The 21,450-nt window shown below is 38.8% G+C and overlaps 1 protein-coding gene across 1 annotated transcript; it reads left to right on the plus strand.

The window, feature by feature from the left end:
• Nucleotides 1–8,509: 8,509 nt before the first annotated feature.
• LOC139913436 (uncharacterized) lies at nt 8,510–16,811 on the plus strand. The gene is made up of 5 exons (XM_071901449.2): nt 8,510–8,830; nt 13,228–13,358; nt 14,016–14,181; nt 14,297–14,445; nt 15,523–16,811. Exons 1-5 carry the CDS (start codon nt 8,743–8,745, stop codon nt 15,604–15,606), a joined length of 618 nt encoding a protein of 205 aa, XP_071757550.1. The 5' UTR covers nt 8,510–8,742; the 3' UTR covers nt 15,607–16,811.
• Nucleotides 16,812–21,450: the final 4,639 nt, after the last annotated feature.

Consider the following 21,450-nt stretch of genomic DNA (forward strand, 5'->3'; position numbering starts at 1 on the left):
TTAAACTGAAGGTACTGATAAAATAAGCATAGCAAAGAGATAAAAAAAAAAGACAAAGAAATGACAATAAATAAAATAAAGGACAATGACAGTAAATAACACAAAATCTTATATGAAATTTTAAAAGTGCAATAATGAATGAGGCAAACTTGGCTAAAATCAGACCAGGATTAAAAGAAATATATATATTTTTTAATTTTATCTCATTCAAACTATCATAACATACAGCTGATTGATAATATATGCCAAAAACAATAACAAAAAAATGATTTTCTTATATTTTTATCAAAATCTCATTCCTCTAACCTTTTTTCATCGATCTAAACTATTTAAAATGAGGGAGTCTCTCTATAAGACGTCACTTTATGAGTAAAATCTCCAGACTGCTATAATCTATATTCCTTGCTCTGGAGAACAGGATCCATTTTATCTTAACAGAATTTAATATTAACTTCATATTAATTAGTCGCTTTTTTGAAGAGCGTTAAAGGCGTTAGAGGTCATCTTTGCACCAGGTGCGTCACACAAGGAGGACAAAGTAGAAATGTGTAGACTCCCGCTCTGTCTTCACTTACAAGACGCCATTAAATATAATTCTTGTAAGTGAAGAGCATCAAAGGAAAGTTGCAGATTGTGTAGAAATATCTCAGAGATAGAGAACAGTGTCATCAGCATACTGTAATGAAACCTGCAGGCAGTCAGTGCTGAAACAATATCATCAATAGAAATTGTGAACAAAACTGGTCCTCAGCAGCGTCCTTACTGGAAAAAAGGGTAACGCTTTATTTTCTGGTCCACAATTTCCTAATAATTTCCTAGAAAGGAACTGTTAATTCCTCAGGAAGTTTCCTGGAAAGAAGCAGGAAGTGAAGCAGCAGCTCTGTAGAAACTGTCAGCAGAGAGGCGACCAGATACTGAACATTTCTACAAGAGTTTCCTGGAAAGAACCAAAAACTATAAACTATTTATTGGAAAAATAATAGGCTGAGGTCAATTAGCAGAAGTCATTATTCATATAATTATATAATATAGCCTAGTTATCTGTTGAATTCTTAATTAATTTTAGTTCATTTCTAATTTTATATATAACTACTACATAATTTCATGGTTCTGTCTTGGAAACAACAGGAGAAATTGAAGGAATTTACCAACTTCTACTGAACTCTATTTTCCCTGGAATTAGAACAGAATTTCATGGTTCTTTCCAGGAAACTTAACAGTTCTTCTGTGTGTGTGTGTGTGTGTGTGTGTGTGTGTGTGTGTGTTCTTCTAAATTCTTAGGAAATTGCGGACCCAGAAAATAAAGCGTTACAGAAGAAAGTAATACATTACTCATTACTCGTTACTTTCCTTAAAAGTAATGGATTACTTTACTTATTACTCCCCGAGAAAAGTAATTAGTAACTCTACTTGTTACACTTTAAAACTGTGCTTACTTGCATTGATTGGGATCTGATAAATATTGTCGAGCTAAGCAGATTACCAGCAGAAGAATCTAAATAATGATGAGTTGGATGGTTTATCTAAACATGGTGAAAGTATCAAAACTAATATCAAAAATAATAGACTAACAAAGTGTTTTTTTCAAAGCGGTCGTCATCGTTTATTACCGGAGAGTTTTCCCTACCTGTAGCCGCCGGGCCGCGGCGTCTCACGTTTCACTCTCGAAACGGTTAGCCAATCGGAACGGAGGGGTCGTGAATATTAATGAGCCTTAAAGACACGGCGACAGAAACGGCCTGTTCTTGGTAAGGCTCAGAGAGATGCTGGAAAATGAACGTGGAGAAATGGATTGAGAGTGTTTTTGGTTCATGACACCACACACACAGCTTTGGATGGACAGAAAGACACAAAATAAAACTCTGAGTGGAGAATATGGAGCTTTAAGGTTTTTAATACAGAGCCTGCAGCGTTAAAGAGGAACTAAACCCCAAACCCAATCTAAAGGTAAAAAGCTGCTGCTGAAATTCCCAGAGAACAGATGAGACTTGAGCTGATTATTTTCTTGTCATTCCAGATTTATTTTCCAGGCAGGACAATCGGACAGTAATTATTCAAATCATCTGTCTGTGCAGTAATGTTGTGGTGAATAAAACACTTTGTACAGTGGCATGACCTCTCACTGAGATAAAGGTGTTATCCAATCTAAAAATCCCAGGTATAAAATGACATGTAATATGAAATTGAACAACTTTGAAATATCAAACAGGACAAAAGTAGTTTCTTTGTTTAGCAAGATAGTTTCCATTTCCATTTTAAAGAAACTAAGAACAAAAAGTGTTTCCATACAAAATAAGAAACACTTTTTAGTTTAGTTTACTCGACAGTTCAGATATATTTATGTAAAAAAAAGTATTTCTACATGACGTCACTCGGTTGACACAGAACAGCTGGTGTTGGATTCAGATAATTGAAATTTGCATCTTCATCAGAAGTTGCTCTGTTCTGTCAGTAAGAGTCAGAGCTCAACTCCTTTTCTCTCTTTTTTCTCTTTTTACTCTTTTTTCCCTGAAGGTTTCCAGGTGGATCTGCAGCAGCTGCTGAGAGCGAGGAGGCATTTCCAAAATCACTTTATTGATTATTTTGCATGCTGCTTTAAAAATATGGCTCATATTCAGACCAAAGGTAAACACACAGTTAACAGTGGAAGAGATGTAGAGCGAGGTTTCAGATTGTGTTTCCAGGCATAGTTGCCTGCAGAGTGTGTGTGTGTGTGTGTGTGTGTGTGTGTGTGTGTGTGTGTTGAGGTTACCCTACAGCAGTGCAACCAGTCCATGAACCAGTCAGGCAGCAGAGAGGAAGGAAGAGGAAGTAAATGAGTTGGTGGCTCTGAACCACAATCTGACAAACACAAAGCACTGTGTGTGTGTGTGTGTGTGTGTGTGTGTGTATGCGTGCACTGCAGTGAGTAGGTGGGGACAATTGTCACCACAACTCTGGGATGTTAACCCTTTCATTGTAAAGCTTAATTAAAATTTTATAATTTAAATCAATTTAACCATTTTAAATGTAAAACCTTAGTAAAATTGAAAACCTCAAGCACAGTTTAAATTCCCTTGAGGTTTTAGTGCAAAGCAAACAAATGTTTCACGTCATTTTACAGCATTAAAAAAAAAAAAAAAACGGTCTCAGAGAGTCGTGAGATGCAGGCAGACAGGCAGGCAGACAGTTGGGGAGGGAGACCCCCTGTGTGTTACTACAGCATGTAAATAGATGATGGATGGAAAAAGGAATTAAAAACATCCAACCCACCGACTTCTGATGAACGGAAAAACATTTCGTCTGCACTTTAACCCTCAGAGCTTCTTCAGCCTTCCACAGCCCAGACTCCTGCTGCAGCCTCGCCTCAGGAAAAACTAGTGAACTCCCTCTGATCACTACTTCTACACTTTATCTATCTTATATGGAACCTGAGACACAATCACTAAAACCTGAAACTCATGTATCAAATCCCTAAACCAAGTCTGCAAAAATACAAGCACATCTTCTGCTTTTCACTCAATTCTCAATCACACTTTCTGCAAAACACAACACACAGTTCTCTACATTAGGAACAACTCCTCACATATAAACTAGCTGATGCCAGTGGAAGCCAATGCTGCAGTGAGAGCTAGAGGAAGAGGAGCGAGATGAAGAGGAGGATGAGGACCAAGAAGAACAAGGAGACCGGTTGTCCCGCATGATCCGGTCCTCTTTGATCCACCACGGACCGAGCCTGAGGGAGCCTGAGGGGCGGAGAGTCCAGCCGAACCTGGTTCATCACCTGGACCTTCAGACAGGAGAACAGGTGAGCAGCCTCCTGTCTACACCTGTGATCCTCAACCTCTTTCATATCCAGGACCCTAATCTAGTCCACATTAGAGCCACAGACCCCCATCTGATGAGATTTTTTTTTCTCTCGGACCCAAATCTGAGAATATTTTTATTGTTAGATATGATTTTGTCCAGAATCCCATGACTATCTGTGAAACTGTGATCAAAGCTTCTTCTTCTGCATTTTCTAACTGTGTTAACTTATTTAAATAATGCTGATGTTTAACAGTTCATTACTACATATCAGTAGGTCTTGGCCAATGTTACAGTTATGTGTCATTGCATATTGAAAAAAAGAAATATTCTTGGACCTTAACCAATCACATCATGTTTTTGATCTTCTGCAGAACTGGCCTGGATCACATGGTGATGCAGACGAGCTGCTGTGGTCAGACAGACAGGATGGATGCAGCCTTTTTTTTTTGTGTGTTTTGTATGCAGAGCACTTCACACATCCAACACATATCCAAGTGCTGAAATGAAGAATTTCTGATTGAAATAAAGTATTTGAGTGTTAAATATTGTGTATATATTCATTACTGTAACAGTCTTTTACAACAGGCTGCTGTGCGTACAGTAAGTGTAACTCTGAACATGCAAAAGGCATAAAGCCTACTGATGAGATATTCTTAGTAGTGTTTTCTGTTGAGCACGCAGTGTGCAGTCGGTTGTTAGGTGTGTTCATATTGTGGTTGTGTGACATTTTGCTCACAGAGATAACAGTTCTGAATGCAGTGTTTCCTCTTGCAAGAGATTTGTAGAGTTTAGCATTTTGCGTGTCTTTGTGCTTTGTGTTTAGCGTTTTGAGAAAATGAGCCTTAGTTTCAGAAAATATGTGTAAGCAATTATGAAAACTGTAATCTGCGGTGGTTCTGTGGTGGAACACGCCTTTCCCCCTCCGAGCCTCCAGAGAGAAAACAGAAGTGAAACCTCACGCTCCACAATTTGCTCCAAACTCTGTTACTAACATATAAACAGGATAACTCTTCTTCTGCTGCCCTACAGACTGTAACGGTGGGTACCGATATTACCTTGTGGTATATAAGTAACGTTAGTGGAATTATGGAATTATTTAACTGATTACGGCATTGAATGAAGTAGTTAACCTAGGATCGGGAGCAGGAGAGCAGAAAGTGAGTTGAACTGAACACACACTGTGGGCCTGAACAGGATCTCACACATCTTTTCACACCTGCTTATGTAAGATATCACACATTATACAACAGTTAGTTCCGTTCGAGCAATTTGATTGGACAAGAGGCATCCCATGAGTGCTGATATACAGTGTAACAGCACTGGGACTTTTTACTGTCTGTATCACTCCGCTTCACAGGTGTAGTGTAACCTTGATCAGGTGCGTTCACACAGTGCTTTCTGTGTGGAGAAAGCTGCCTGGAGCTTCTTGTGAGGAGAAATAAAAAGTGGATCACCACAACGTCTTCTGATGTTAGCTGAGTAGCTGCTAGCTAACCAGCTGGTTAGCACTTCTACGTGTTGTGCAACAAACAAATGCTTCCCAGACGTTCCCAGAACACGTCCACACAAAACTCTAACTTCATTCGCACCTAGTAGCGACAACGCAAATATGGAGACATTTGACCTTAATTATGAACGGTCGGCCGAGGCGGAAGATTGAGAAGAAAGTAAGCTGAACTCGTCTGTGCTAACCTCAAAGTAGCTGCTAGCTGCAGTCGGGAAACAGTTTACCTGTTGCTTGGCAACACTTGGTAGTGAATCCTGAGGGAACTGTTTTTGTTGGTGGAGACAAATAACAGACCACAATCATCTGTTGTCTCAAATTACCATTACTTGATGAACAGCTTTGTTTATACAACTGTTGTATAAAAGCAATATCACACTCGAGGTCGTGCTGTGATTATCTTCTTACAACCGAATCACAGCCGTGCTGATATACAGTACAACAGCACGACCTCCAGTGTGATATTGCTTAAGTAAAAATGGATTCCAAAATCTCAACCCCTCTGTTTTCTTCTCAAATAGGTAATACCTGTATGGTATGATAGGTAGAATGAGGCGGAAAAAGTCATTTTTCATTTCAGTGTAACAGCAAAGAAGGTGAATCCAGACAGAGCAGGAGGGAGCAGCTCCATCAGCTTCATCATGTTGCTGCTGGAAACACTGAGGTCATGCTCTCACCTGAGTGTGGGAGGTGTTTTTGTGGTTTTAAAATCCCCCTCACATGTGTGTGTGTGTGTGTGTGTGTGTGCGTGCGTGAGACAGTGACAGAGGGAGGTGACAAATATAGATGTGTGCATGTTTGATTTTCTAATGTATTTGCATGCTTGTGTGTGTATGTGTGTTTGTGTATGTGCATATGTACATGCATGTGTTTGCAAACATGTATGTACATATATACATACATATATATGTGTATATATGTATATGTAGATATATATACACACACACACATATATATACTGTGTATATATATATATATATATATATATATATACACCTATACATACATATATACATGTGTATATATATACTGTGTATGAGTATTTTTCATGTGTTTGCATGCTTACATGTGCATGTGTACGTGTTTGAGTGTGTGTGTGTGTGTGTTTGTATATACAGTATATGTGTATGAGTATCTTTGTATATGTGTGTGCATGTGTTGGCATTTTAACGAGTGTATGTGTGTGTATGTGTGTGTGTGTGTGTGTGTGTGTGTGTGTGTGTGTGTTGTAGTGGATGCACTTTCATCATTATCATCATCATCATCATCATCATCATCATCATCACACATCTGGAAAGGCCTTGCATCCTGTGTGAGCCTGTGTAACATGTCAGGAGAGTGGTTGGATAGTAAAGGAGGCCACTGACCTCTTGGTAAATCACTTGATAAATCTCTATGGAATGAGATTTTTCCCGCTGTAACACTACACACACCGGCCCACACACACCGGCCCACACACACCGACCCACACACACCGGCCCACACACACGCCCCCTCACACACAACAAAACCACGTGCACACATGCCCAACGCGGATTTCACACCTACGTGGTCATGAACACGTTACAGTGAATCTACACAACTTTGCATCTAAACTTTGTCTCTGAGATTTGATTCAACATCAGCTCCACGAGCCACGAAGAGAATCTGCTAAAAAAAATGTCATAAAGTACCTACCTACCGACCTAAAGGGCAACAATATCTGAACACTGAATTATTTATTCCCGCTTCTTAGCTGGTTCATATCCTCCATCGTTCAATTTATACAATTGTGTGTGTTGATTGCCTCATCACTATTATAAGCTCATTTATTCATGTTACTCATTCACCACATTTCAATCGTATCTACCTCATATGCTTTTATTGATTTCACTGATTATTGAGTGTGCTTTAGATAGATAGATAGATAGATAGATAGATAGATAGATAGATAGATAGATAGATAGAGTACTTTATTTATCCCCAAAGGGAAATTACAGTGTTGCAGCAGCAATTCACATAAATGACAAAAAACACAGACAATGAGGTAGGTAAAAAGTCACAACACGGAATTACAAAATATATATATATATATATACACAAAAACTACACTACAACTACTATAAACTATACAACTACAACTACTATATACTATACAACTACTATACTACAACTGCTATAACAACTACTATAGTAGATAAAAAATAAATAGAATAAAAAGTAGAATTTTTAACTGTAAGGCCAGATATTGCTATTAATGTGCAAATTAAATGTAAAAAGTGCATTGTGCATATCTCTCTCTGACTCGCTCGTGAGTTATGACCCAGCTGGACCCCTCAGGTCATCTGGGACGGGCCGTCCGGTTCCCCGGGTCGCCATGGAAACTGACGAAACTGCTTTTAGTTTTCATGCTCCAAGCCGCTGGAACATCCTGCCCATCATGTCGTCTTTTAAAACTAAACTGAAAACATTCCTTTTCAGCTACGTCTGGTTTGCTGATCTCAACTATTATTTTATTTTATTTTATTCTTTATTTTATTCTTACTTTTTTTTAATGGTTTTTAACTCATGTGTCTGATTATTTGTACTGGTCTATTGCTGGTCTTATTATTTTATTTAATTTTATTTTATTCTATTCTTACTTTTTAATGGTTTTAATTCACATGTCTTATTATTTTTACTGGTCGGTTGCTGGTTAATTATTTTATTTTATTCCTACTTTCTTAATGGTTTTTAACTCACATGTATTATTTATGTGTTTATTTTAATTGTGTTTACTTATGTCTGTTTTATTTTGTACACTGTCCACACAGGAGCTGAAGGAGCCTCTGACTGAAGACCCTCTGTCTGACCAGCAGGTTGTGTAGGGGGTGTGTAGTGTTGTCCGTCAACATGATGTGTGTGTAGTGTCAGGGTGTGTAGTGTTGTCCGTCATGTTGATGGACAACACTACACACCCCCTAGTAGAAATAAATATATTCTTTCACATAAAGTCCTCCTGCGTTTATTGTCTGGGTTTAAATTCAAGCAAGCTCGGAATTCCTTCCTTCAGACGAGACCAGTTGATATCGTCTGCTATCTGGTGCCCTGCTCTTTCTTCATATCAGACACCATCAATACTCAACACCTACTACAGTGTGTGTGTGTGTGGGGGTGGGTAAGCTGGTGCATGGTTGCAAAGTGTCACACAGGAAGCGTTACCTCTCTGGTTCTCTGTTGTTCTCTGCTCATCAGATCCCACACTCTCTCGCAGAATCACACATTTCTGTTTCAGCTGCTTTATATTTCTGTCTGTCTGGTTCGTCGGTGATGGGACCGATGGGTTTTGGCCAGTAGCCTCGCCGCGTTACCGGCCGACATCTCCTTTAAAACTCTGCTCAAATTGTATCGTGAGGACAGTGAGGATCCCTTCGCACCGAGCTAATTTATTTTCTGTAATAATCAATACTGATAATCAACAGGGAGACAAGATGGCCGTCTGGAGGACAGCGGGGATCCTGTGGATGGCGATGCTCTGTCTGGGGAACGAGCGGGTGTCGGATCTGCTCAAATGCCCAGGTAAGAGCAGAACGTTTTTTGTGAAGTTGCGCTGAAGCGGCGGCCGCTGCGCTGCGCTGCGGTCAGAGCAGAGCGCCGGCCGGACGCTTCATTAATATCACAACTTTCAGTATTACTGCAGGAAGTTTCATATTACGCGTCTTCGTGCCACTTTGGAGCTGCTATCAGCTGGCTGAAGGAAACTGCCGTCAGAAAAAAACGTGTTTTGGTAATAAAAAAAAATCCTAACCATCGATAAATAAACAGGATGACGAACCGATGGTCAGGTTAGGTCAGTGAACGCATCATGATGCTGCTTTCTAGGCCGGAAAACTTCCACCTGAGGAATTAAACTTTTCTACCTTTTCTCATCACAACATCACAGTGGGAATACGAACCTCGAACCGTGTACTGATGTATGAAGGAAATATTGTTTCCATGACGACAATATGTCATATAAACTTACTCCAGTATGTAGTGAACAGGCTTTTCAGGAGTTCACATCAAAAACAGAGCATCACAACCAAATGTCTAGTGAACTAAAGACCAAACCTTGAATAAAGTAAAGACCACGGATGGCAAGAGTACTAAGACCTCCGACTCCAATAGAAGTCCTGTTACCTTGCTGATATTTTACTGCAGTAGAAGTAAAAGTTCTGGTGTAAAAATCTCCTTCAGTAAAAGTAAAAAGTGTGTGATTTAAAATGTCCTCAGAGTAAAAGTTCCTGAGTTCCTCTTTAGAACAGAGAACGTTGTTAGCTGTGATCTTTTCCATGTGATTCTAAAAGGAGAGAGGTCAGAGTTCAAACTAGATTCTTTTCACTGGAAACATTAGAAACGACAAAATAAAGTGCAGAAACAAAGTAAAGTCAGATTCCTCTTCTCACTGTGAATGGATCCACAGTTTGTCAGTTTACATTGATCCAGTTTCTGTTGCTGATGGAGACAAAACTGCAGGAGAAGTACACAAAAAAGCTACTTAATTACAGTAACGTGAGTAAATGTAATTAGTTACTTCCTTCCTTGGTAAAGACCGTAGTGAATCTCATTCTAGTTGGATCAGTTACACCCAAGATAGGAGCAAATCAGAGGTCAGAGGTCAGCGGTGTGGATGGAGCAGTCGTTCCAACTTCATACAAAAACACAACAGCATCAGTTTAAAATGACAAAAAATGTATTAAACAAGTTATCATTTCAGCTTCCTTCAATCCCATGGTAACGAAATAGACGGAGGGTAACGTCTATTAAAATACTGTATTAGCATCATGCTGAATGTTTCATTTCATTTCATTTATTTTTGTTTAAACCCTTTAAGAGATCTGATCAGATGAAACTTTAATGATCCCTGTGGGGAAACAGTGACAGGATAGACAGACAATAGAATAAGAATAGAGCAGATGGAGGATATATGAACAAAACACAGCTGACAGTTCCAGTGTGTCAAGAAAATACTACGTAGAAAAGTGTGAATGAAAGTATGAAAAATATATGAATTACAGCTGTGAGTGTGTGCTGAATAACTGTGGAACAGAACTGTAGAAATATCAGCAGAATGAACTGAGACCAAAGGAAAAATTAAATAAAAAAAATTAAATATATGCAGTGTGTAATGAGTGAAAACTGACTACAAATTTACAAATGAGAAGAGTATGGGAATATGAAGAAATCAAATATGTGAATTTACAGCTTTATCACCTTCCTAACTCTTTGCTCATCGACACCGCTCATCGCTGCAGTGAAGTCTACGACGGCGTATTGGGGCCAATGTAGGTGACTTTTTTTTTTTTTTTTACCGCAGCCGGAGGAGGAGGAGGGGGGGGCAATATTCACCAGAATTTCAGAGATTAAGGTCAGAAATTTGCAAGAAAAAACGACGAATTTCTGAATCATAACCTGCCAACTTAATTCATTTCACTATGTAGATAAGTGTGCTGATGACTGAGATGACTGTTCCACCTGCAAAGTGAAGTAATGAGGTTTCTTGTCAAGTTATAATATGATTTAAAAAAAAAAAAAAAAATCACCTACAACGGCCCTAATACACCGTCGTACTAAGCCAGGTCTTCACTGCTTCACAGCACAAAATGCCCATAATCTATCTGCAGGATCTGATCAGGTTGTCGATCGATACCAGACTCCATGATTACCTGGCCAGCTGCTCAGACTTCTGGCTTTAAAACTCACTTTGTGTCCTGAACTCTGTAGTTTAGGAGGAGAAGTTCTGCTGATGTCATACGTGACATGACATGCATTCAACTCTGCACCGAGGGTTCGTCTAATGGACCACTTCCTGTGTTCAGGTGCATTGTGGGTAGAGAGACAGCACCCTCCAGCCTGCTTTGACCTGGTTGTCACAGTGAAATAGACCAAGGCCGGCTTTGACTAGTCAAACCGGCCACTCACACTCACACACACGCACACGCACACGAACACACACACACACACACACACACACAGTGCAGTGAACCACTTTGAAAGATGTACCAGAGCATTAAGTGCAGAGCAGCAGCCAGCTGACTGACTTTGCACCACAATGCACCAGCTCTTTGAATAGTGCATTTATTTATCTATTCATTTTTACTGTAACCCCGTGTGTGATGGACTTCAGTACAGTAATGTCTTTGAATGACTGTTAATCATCTCTACATGTTGGACTTCCACTCAAACTCGTGTCATGAACCCCGGTGGGATGAAATGAACTGGGAGCTGGAGCTTTAATAATAATAAATAATAATGCATTTTATTTGTATAGCACTTTTCATTCATAGTGAATCTCAAAGTGCTACAGAGTTAAAAACATAAAAAATGAAAAAGTTAACACGAAAAAGCCTTCCTGAATAAAAAGGTTTTTAGGCCTGTCTTAAAAGAGTCCAGGGTCTGCGCTGCCCTTAGATGGTCAGCTTTATATGGATTTGTATCAATCAATCAGTCAGACTTTATTTGCATAACACGCATGCAAATGAATGCAGCTCACAACACAGATCAAACTGTAATGGAATAAATCAACTGGAAAAGAGGTCATAAAAAGAAAAATAAACCCAGTATATATGAGCAGAACAATACAATGGTAGTAATGTTGTTGTCTTATTCGTTGTATAGTTTGTAACCTGAGCTGCACTGAGGCAAATACCAATCTACTATGTTGTCATGGCGATAAAGTATTGAACTTGCTAGAATTACTTGACTGTACAAAAACCAGCTGTGGGGCTACAGTGTTTCAACAGGGGGCGCCATGGTTCAGTTTTGGGTTTTGGGTTTGTAGTAGTAGCAGTAGTAGTAGTAGTAGTAGTAGTAGTAGTAGTAGTAGTAGCAGTAGTAGTAGTAGTAATAGTAATTGTAGTAGTAGTAGTAGTAGTAGTAGCAGTAGTAGTAGTAGTAATAGTAATTGTAGTAGTAGTAGTAGTAGTAGTAGTAGTAGTAGTAGCAGTAGTAGTAGTAGTAATAGTAATTGTAGTAGTAGTAGTAGTAGTAGTAGTAGTAGTAGTAGTAGTAGTAATCGTAGTAGTAGTAGTAGTAGCAGTAGTAGTAGCAGTAGTAGTAGTAGTAGTAGTAGTAGTAGTAGTAGTAGTAGTAATCGTAGTAGTATAGTAGTAGTAGTAGTAGTAGTAGTAGTAGCAGTAGTAGTAGTAGTAGTAGTAGTAGGCCTAGTAGTATTCTGAGGCTTTTCCACCCTGACCAAAATCAAAATCTGACTGAAACACTGAATATTTGGAATTATTAAATTTTTGTTTTGCTTGAAAATGGTAAAATTTAAAGATATTGAATATCAACACATAATATCATCGACAGCCTCCGTCCAAAACTATCGACAACTTTGCACATTGGCGACTCCAAATGGCAGCAAGAGGTAACTGTTTGAATATCGAGGACTTCATTACCCAGAAGTCCTGTGCGGCGAGGTCAGTAAACAAATCTGTGCTGCTTTATACCGAAGGAAACCAAAGATCTAACGTTGGTGAGTCCAGCTTTCTCTCCTGGATTTCCCTCTTCAGTTAGGATCGGTCTCTTCCTGTGTGGAGAAGATTCCCACCAGAGAGCAAACTGACAGCAGGATTTCATCTGGACAAACAGGGAGAATCACATTTAGTTTAGTTAGTTAGTTGGTTTAGTAAAGTTGCCTAGTGCAACTTTAAATGTGGCTTCTAACACGATATAACATGAAACTTCAACAACTACTCACAGCTACAAACATGTCTTCTTTGTGCTTCCTTTCTCTATCTTGATAACTGATCAATCTCTCTGTCTGTCTGTCTGTCTGTCTGTCTGTCTGTCTGTCTGCCTGTCTGTCTGCCTGTCTGTCTGTCTGTCTGTCTGTCTGTCTGTCTGTCTGTCTGTCTGTCTGTCTGTCTGCCTGTCTGTCTGCCTGTCTGTCTGCCTGTCTGTCTGCCTGTCTGTCTGTCTGTCTGTCTGTCTGTCAGTTACGTCCTTCGTCACGGTGTCTGAACTCAGGGACGTGTTCATCTCCTGTCCATCTTCCAGCATGGCCACCGACACAGAGATCAAGTATCACCTCTTCCTCAACTTCAGCCCCATCTACACTGTAGACCTGGTAGGTCAGTGTGTGTGTGTGTGTGTGTGTGTGTGTGTGTGTGTGGTCTTGTATTTCTATACTTATGAGGACCAAAGATAGAAACATGATGAACATCTTCCAAAGTGAAGACATGTTGTTCCTCCTCACAAATCAGCAGATAATTTACAAGATGTTCAAAACAAATCTTTACCTGACACAAATATCTTCATGTTTTTTGTATTTTCTAATTTTGATTTCATAATTGGCAATATAAATAAATGTCTTTCTGATTGCTCTAACTCAACAGTGATCCAGCCTATCTCCAGTTCATAAATCTTCTCCTCTGTCTGTTCTGAACAGCCGGTGTCTGGTCGCTCTTTCCTGCCGCACAGGAAGTGATGCGTTTTATGTTTCCGGTTTGTTTGGAATCAACAGAAGAAGAAGAACTGGGTAGTTAGCATGAGCAGCGACAGCCACCATGACCGAACAGACAGAGAAAAGAGAAACTCAAACTGCATCAACAGAAAATCCAAGCCCCGCCCACACTGTTTGATTGACAGGTGATCTGTGGGAAGTGCAGAACAGAAACACCACAGTGAGGCTGAGGGACAAAGATGGAGACTGAATACAAAAAAAACAGCATCTCAAGGTTTACCACTTTAATATGATTTAGTTTATGTCTTGTTGTGTGTGCAGAAGAAGAGTGCGTCTCCTCCTGCAGGCGTTCGGTTCCACAGAGAAAACAGCAGCAGTCGCTTCGAGGTCCCGACCAGCAGCAGCGGGATGTACAGCTGCCAGAGGGACGTGATTTACCCTCCGCCTCACAGGGAGGACTGCCTCACCACTGTGGTAGCAGAGGGAGGTAACACACACACACACACACACACACACACACACACACACACACAGATAAATACACACAGACATGAACACTTACACTATAAAAAACTTAATTCTGTTCTCTGATTGGTTCATAGAAAAGCCAGTGATCAATCAGGATGTCCTCCTGGCCAATCAGAGCTGTCCAGACAGTTCTCTGTCTGTCCCAGAGCTGTTGCTGTGGGTGGGATGTGGCGTCCTATTGGTCTACAGCCTGTCAATCACCTGCGTTGCCATCTTTCTATGGGTGAGACTGGATGAATGAATGAATGAATGAATGAATGAACTGACAGACCGTCTGGCCTGCAGATGAACTGAGATGTTCAGTTGGTTTTGGGATTTGGGAGATTGTCCCATTGGTCAATTTAGCTGTTAAGATACGAGAACAGAGACACCAGAATCATCCATGTGTCCCTGGTAGATCATTGGCTCCAGTGCTGCATGCTAACACTTTAGCGTACACTATGTTGAGTGATAGTAGCTCCGTGCTAACACTTTAGCGTACACTATGTTGAGTGATAGTAGCTCCGTGCTAACACTTTAGCGTACACTATGTTGAGTGATAGTAGCTCCGTGCTAACACTTTAGCGTACACTATGTTGAGTGATAGTAGCTGCGTGCTAACACTTTAGCGTACACTATGTTGAGTGATAGTAGCTCCGTGCTAACACTTTAGCGTACACTATGTTGAGTGATAGTAGCTGCGTGCTAACACTTTAGCGTACACTATGTTGAGTGATAGTAGCTCCGTGCTAACACTTTAGCGTACACTATGTTGAGTGATAGTAGCTCCGTGCTAACACTTTAGCGTACACTATGTTGAGTGATAGTAGCTCCGTGCTAACACTTTAGCGTACACTATGTTGAGTGATAGTAGCTGCGTGCTAACACTTTAGCGTACACTATGTTGAGTGATAGTAGCTCCGTGCTAACACTTTAGCATACACTATGTTGAGTGATAGTAGCTGCATGCTAACACTTTAGCATTTAACCTTCATGTTTGCTGAAAGGTTTGTTTGCAGTATGGTGCACTTTGTTTATGTTTTGATTAATTGGATTGAAGACATTCATTTACTTTCAAATTTATTAGATTGATTGAACTTTTGACTTTGAGTACATGTGACAAACATGAGCTTAATCGTAAATCGTAAAATTTTCATTTATATTGGTAATGGTCATAAATAATGAACAAAAACAGAGCTGTGCTTTGAGTTCTGATGGATTCTCAAGTTGTAAAAAACTGTTTTCCATCAAATTTTCTGTCTAGTTTTTTGAAGGTTGTTTGTGAATGTTATTAAAGTTTCATGTCTGTTGTAATCCTCAGAGGAAGTTAAAGGCAGAGGAAGAGGAATCAAGCGAATACGTCAACACCAAACCTGGAGAGTTCAGGAGACCCTACAAAGTCTAATGACAACAAGTTCCCAAAATGGGGTCTGGGGCCCCATAGGGGCCGCTGAGGGGTGCTGGGTCCCCAGCAAAATGAGGAACTGCTGTTTCACAGAAGTTGGCAGTTAGAGTTTGTCTGTTTGCTCACAAGGATGAAAGTATTGTACAACAGAGACACATCGATACTTGACAAAGTCTGGAGGGCAAGCACATCGTTCACTTACATGTATTTATTTTTGATCTAAAGAAATATTATTAAAGATATGAAAGCAATGGAGATGTTTCAGTGTGTATCAGAAAACTTCAGTCTGTACTAAACTTGAATGGGAAATCGGATCGTTGCAGCAGCAAAATAATAGGATACAGGAAACAGAATATAAATACTAATACAATAATTGCAGGACATAAAACATATACCCTGCAATTATATTATACTATTATATAATTAAGGTATACAAATCATACCTTATAATTATAACAACTGACAATTACAACACTGGAACATATTCAGTAGAAATATATGAATGAAAAATATGAAAGAAAACAATTACAGTGTCCATAATAGCAGTACAACACACTGAGACAAAGAAAAAAATGAATGAAAAGCATTTACAATATCAAAATCTACCTAAAATATGAATTATATGCGGTATGAGATATATGAAATACATTACAAGTGAGAAGAATAGAATATGAGGAAAATGTGAGTATACAGGATGTGCAAAACATGTCTTGTATTCTCCTTCACAGATCAACATGGTGTTTACAGAAAGTGTCCAGAGGTGCAGATATGCATTTTAGAAGCAGTTCATATTATTAAATGTATTGAATTTACAGATGCAGATAACAGAATGTGTAGACTTTGTGCATTACTAGCTGTTCACCGGATCAAAAACTCCAGATGGCCAAGGAATGTACAGAAATAGATAAATATACATATATCCACACAGAAAAAAATGCATGTGCTTTGTTGTTTCATGTTGTTTCTCAACCTGGGGGTCGGGACACACCAGGGGGTCACAAGATGGTTTTAGGGGGTCGTGAGATGTTTGAGAGAGTGTGAAAAACAATATTTTTGATATAGAAATGTATTATAATGTTTTTAATGTTTGTGATAAATGCCTTTTTCTTGGGAAATAATGAATATTTGAAGTCTCTTGGCTTATTCCTTTAATTATTCAAGTAATGCGGCCTGAAAATGGAAAATAAAAATCATTTGGTGTGAAAGTTTACCGTTCCGTTTGTTTACACCTGCAACCATAAGTCGCATATAGACTCCTTGTGAACCAATGCTATACACACTTATGATCCTGAAGAAGATCAGATTTGACTGATTGATTGATTGATTGATTGATTAGTTTATGAAGTGTCATAAACACAAGGTGCCCGGCCCACATGGACTTACATGTCACTACCAGGTAGTTACAGGATGTTCAACATTAAAAAAGACAAAGAAACGAAACAGGAACAGAAACAAAAACATCCTGCCTTTTTCCCATGATGCTTTACAAATGAAGCAATATGGAAACTCTCCTTTCTAAAACATCTAGATAAAAGAAATTTGAATCTCTCTTTGGCTGATCAGAGGTGAACGTCAAACTTTGTTGGTGAAGACTTTTATTTTGGAACTTGTGTGGTAATACAGCACTTTGATTCACTTTCAGGGAGTCCAGTGTCGGTGTTTAAAGTGTAAAATAAAAGGGGGGAACGATCAGGGAGGAAGAGAGGATTACATTACAGTCTTTCTTTTTGTCATCACTCTTCCAACATGGCGTTGTGTTTTTACCGCTGTGCAGGACAAGCTAATGTCTTCATGCTGTCGACTCAGCCAGTGTAATACTGATTTCACATAAATGATGAATGTTAGGCAAAATAACAGACTGTCCTCTTGTACCTCTACTGTCAGTCTTTACTGTCCTCCATGTTAAAGGGGCATTAAGCGCTAACAGAAACGTGTAGTGCAGAGCTAATATCACCAAGCTGAAAACTGGAATAACAAAACTGTTTTTGTCTTCTGCGTTTTTGGCTTGAGAACTTATTAGTGTTTCCAGAACAGAGTACAGGTTTCGAAAGTTTTGAACCCAGAAATCGCAGCAACTGGCCAAGTAATCATTGAGTGTTTGGTATTGATCACACTATCAACCCCCCTGCAGATATATTACGGTCAGTTTGTGCTGTGAGAGAGTAAAATCAAACTTAATGCTCCTTTAATCCATTTTAGAACAACGACACCAGCAGGAAAGACCAACTCCAGACAAGAGCAGACTTTTAGATTTTGATTCAGTCTTTACTAAACCATGTTAATTGAATGAACCAGAACTGCAAAAAAACAAGATAATGAAGTGCTGGGTCCAGCTGAATCAGGCTGATCATAAATCCATTAAATATAAAGCCTTAATGAGTTCCTCTTGGTCAGCTCTCCCAGAAAATACCTCAGCTGACAACCTCTGAACAAAACCCCTAAAAACCATCAAACACAAAACAGTTTGAATCCAAACTGAAAGATCAATACATTGATGACTGGGCGAAGGAAATACAAGACCATCAAACTCAAGTGTTATTCACAACTCAATCAGGAATATCAATTGGCCAACTATCTTAAAAAAAAAACAACTTTTTAAAGAAAGAAAGATGCGTAGCTGAAAACTCAGAGGCTGTAAGAACTGTGATCTAAATGAGACAGAGACACACTTTCTGTTTGAATGTCCAGAATATAACTTTATTAGAGAGACACATTTTAATACATTTCAGGTTTTGATTCCTGTCTTTTCTGCTCTCACCCAAGATGAAAAACTGCACTCTGTACCTGGAGAAGATGATGCAACTGCAACTCTTTCTGCTAAATTAGTAACTGGCTGCCACATGACTGGAGAAATAAGTTAAATCAAAAAAGACATTATATTGCAATTTGTCACATACCCTGTCTTTAGCTAATATTATTTCGTATGTATATATGTTTATGTGTATATGGACATGTGTATGTACAGACTGATGGATTTAGTTCAAAATTGTTTACATTTGTGTGTAGGTATTACAATAATTAGTAATTGTATGTGCAGTAGTGTAAAAATAACTATGGAGCGCTGATCGTTGTCATAGTTACTCAGCAACATTCAGTGTAAAAACACTCTGATCTGTTGTATCATTCATGCTTCATCTTGTCCTACATTTTGTTGTATTTGTTGTTTTGTTGTCGTATGCTTTGGCAATATATACACATGTATTTCATGCCAGTAAAGCTCATTAAATTGAGTTGAACAAAAACAAAACAGATTCTGTGTTTTTGTGTTAAAACAACAACAGCAGCAGAAAGGATCAACTTCTGACAAGATCAATCTCTTAGTTTGTGGTTGTGGGTCTGTACTGGGCTCTGTGTTAAACCATGTTGAAATCCATGACGCCGACACTAAAAACATCTTGACGTGACGAGTTCCTCAGATCTGATCAGATTGACAGCTTCTGACTCTGTATTGGAACCAGTACTAAACCATATTGAAACAATGACACCAGCAAAAACAGACCGGCAGTTTTCCGATACTGATACCGTTACCCGCCGGTTGCCTGTAACTTCAGTCAGCGCGGTGAGAACGGGGCTTAAACCCCACTGAGTCTTTCCTGTCAAAACACAGAGTGACGTCAGAAAGGCACCAAATGCCATAACATCAGCACTTTCACTGTGACTCCGTCTGAAAGCAGCGCTGCCGACACGTTCACCAGAATTGCCTATTTTCCACTGTTAAAGATCAGCTTTTCACACACATTCTGCAGTAGGCTGAGTCTGAGAGGAACACATGCAATGCTGAAACTGCAATAACTAATGATAATGGCTTCTTCCTGAGAAAAATAAATTGTGATGAAATTAAAGATTCTTTTGCAAAAGAGTAAAAAAAAAAATCTGTCATTGGTATCTTGGATAAATCAGAAATAAATTTGAAAAGAAAAGGGCTTTTTTGTTTTATTTTTGGACACATTCATGGACAAACGTTTTAAATCTTTGTATACATAATGGCTCATAAGAGTTGACGACAGTTTAAAAAATGGTTGATCTTCATATTTTATGGACTTTGGAGTCAAAGTAATCTAAAAGTCACTGGACAGTTTAACTGAGTTGAAGGAATCCACTGGAAGATGTTAGTAAAATTTACAGATATTCACACTGCAGAACGATTCCCATCTCAACAAGTCTGTCAGTCTTGTATAGAGTCTAAAAAACCTTTATTTTGCCTAGAACAAGTGAAAAAATCTGCCAGTTGGTTGAAATAATTTCTGTTGCTTCCAACGCAAATCAGCCTGTTTGAAGAATCTTCTTGACTCAAGTGACAAAATCTCCAAATGAGGCAGATCTCCTCTTGTCTGTCTGACCTTGAATTGACTGAAAATTCTTGAAAGTGCATCGCAAACAAGTGGAATTGGAGGAAAGAGTTTGTTAAATTGGATTTTTTTTTTGCAGTGTAATCTGTGAGGGATTACATTTGGAAAGCAGTTCTTCTTCTGTCCAGTGTCGGCTCCCAAAGTTTTGATGCCCAAATTTTAGGATGTTTTTTCACTGAAAGACATTCATTCAACGACTAAATGTCAAGATAAATCATATTTTCTTATTCTGCCATTCCTCTGAACCCAGCAGGTTTCACCTTTGTGTCTATTTGCATATTTTCCACAGTGAGAGATGAAAAGGTTTCTGAGGCTTTGATATTAGATCTTAGATATTAGATCTTGTGGGGCGCTTATACAGAAGATTTTACTTTGTTTTGTCTTTTAAATTAATTTGACTGGATTTTGACTTCATACATTGTTTTTCCATGTTTTTTCTTGACTTTTCTTGTTTCTTCGTGACTTCAACTGACTTTGTACATTGTTGTATGTTTTTGGTCTGCGATCTTTCTGTTTAATATCCTGCTGCTTTCTTGGCCAGGTCTCTCTTGAAAAAGACATAATGTTCATTTCTGTGGGATGAACTTGGTTAAATAAAATAAAATAAGTTTTGTCTGCAGGATCACAGGCAGCAGAACTCTTTACCGGCACACAACATTCATCATTTCCTGTGATGCCACACAGTTTCCATGACAGCGGAGGGAACGCTTCACCACTATAAATGTGTGTTTCACCGATTTTGCTTTATCTGAGCCTTTACTTGTCAGAGTGAAGGTGTGTGTGACTCTGTGTGTTGCTGTGTGTAAACGTGTGTTGAGATACTATATCTGTCATGATGGGTTGGAGTGTGTTGACAGTCTTCTGCCTCTGCCTGCCTGTGTGGAGCGGTGAGTACAGAGATTCAGTTTAATGTTCAGTAAATGGATTGATTAGAAACACTGTCTGTGATAATACAAATAGGCCTATACCATTGTCATATGTTCACAATGTTACACACACATATATATATATATATGTTATAAGGGTCACTAAGTTAAGGGTTAGTTAGTTAGGCTTAATTAACAGTTAACTAATGTGTCTGGTAATCATTTACTAATGGTGTTCATGTTAACTAAGGTATTAATTTATACATTATTTAATAGTCATCTTTATAAGCTATTAAATAATTAGTTAACATGAACACCATTAGTAAATTACACATTAGTTAACTGTTAATTAAGGTTAGTTAATGCTTATTAAGCATTAACTAACCCTTATTAAGCATTAACTAACCCTTAACTTAGTGACCCTTATTGTAAAGTGTTACCATGTTATTACAGACAAATCTGACAAGCATTCTGCAATTACTAAAAGTATCAAAAGAAAGAGTCAAAGTCCCAGTACATTTCCTTATCTCTTGATTTAAGTTTGTTTTTTTTGGTTTATTTTCACTGAAGAGTTCATAAGAAAGCCATACAGACAATCATGACTGATGTTCCCGTTGTACACAACATGT

The sequence above is a fragment of the Centroberyx gerrardi genome, chromosome 10 (genome assembly GCF_048128805.1).
Source record: "Centroberyx gerrardi isolate f3 chromosome 10, fCenGer3.hap1.cur.20231027, whole genome shotgun sequence".
Lineage (NCBI taxonomy): Eukaryota > Metazoa > Chordata > Actinopteri > Beryciformes > Berycidae > Centroberyx > Centroberyx gerrardi.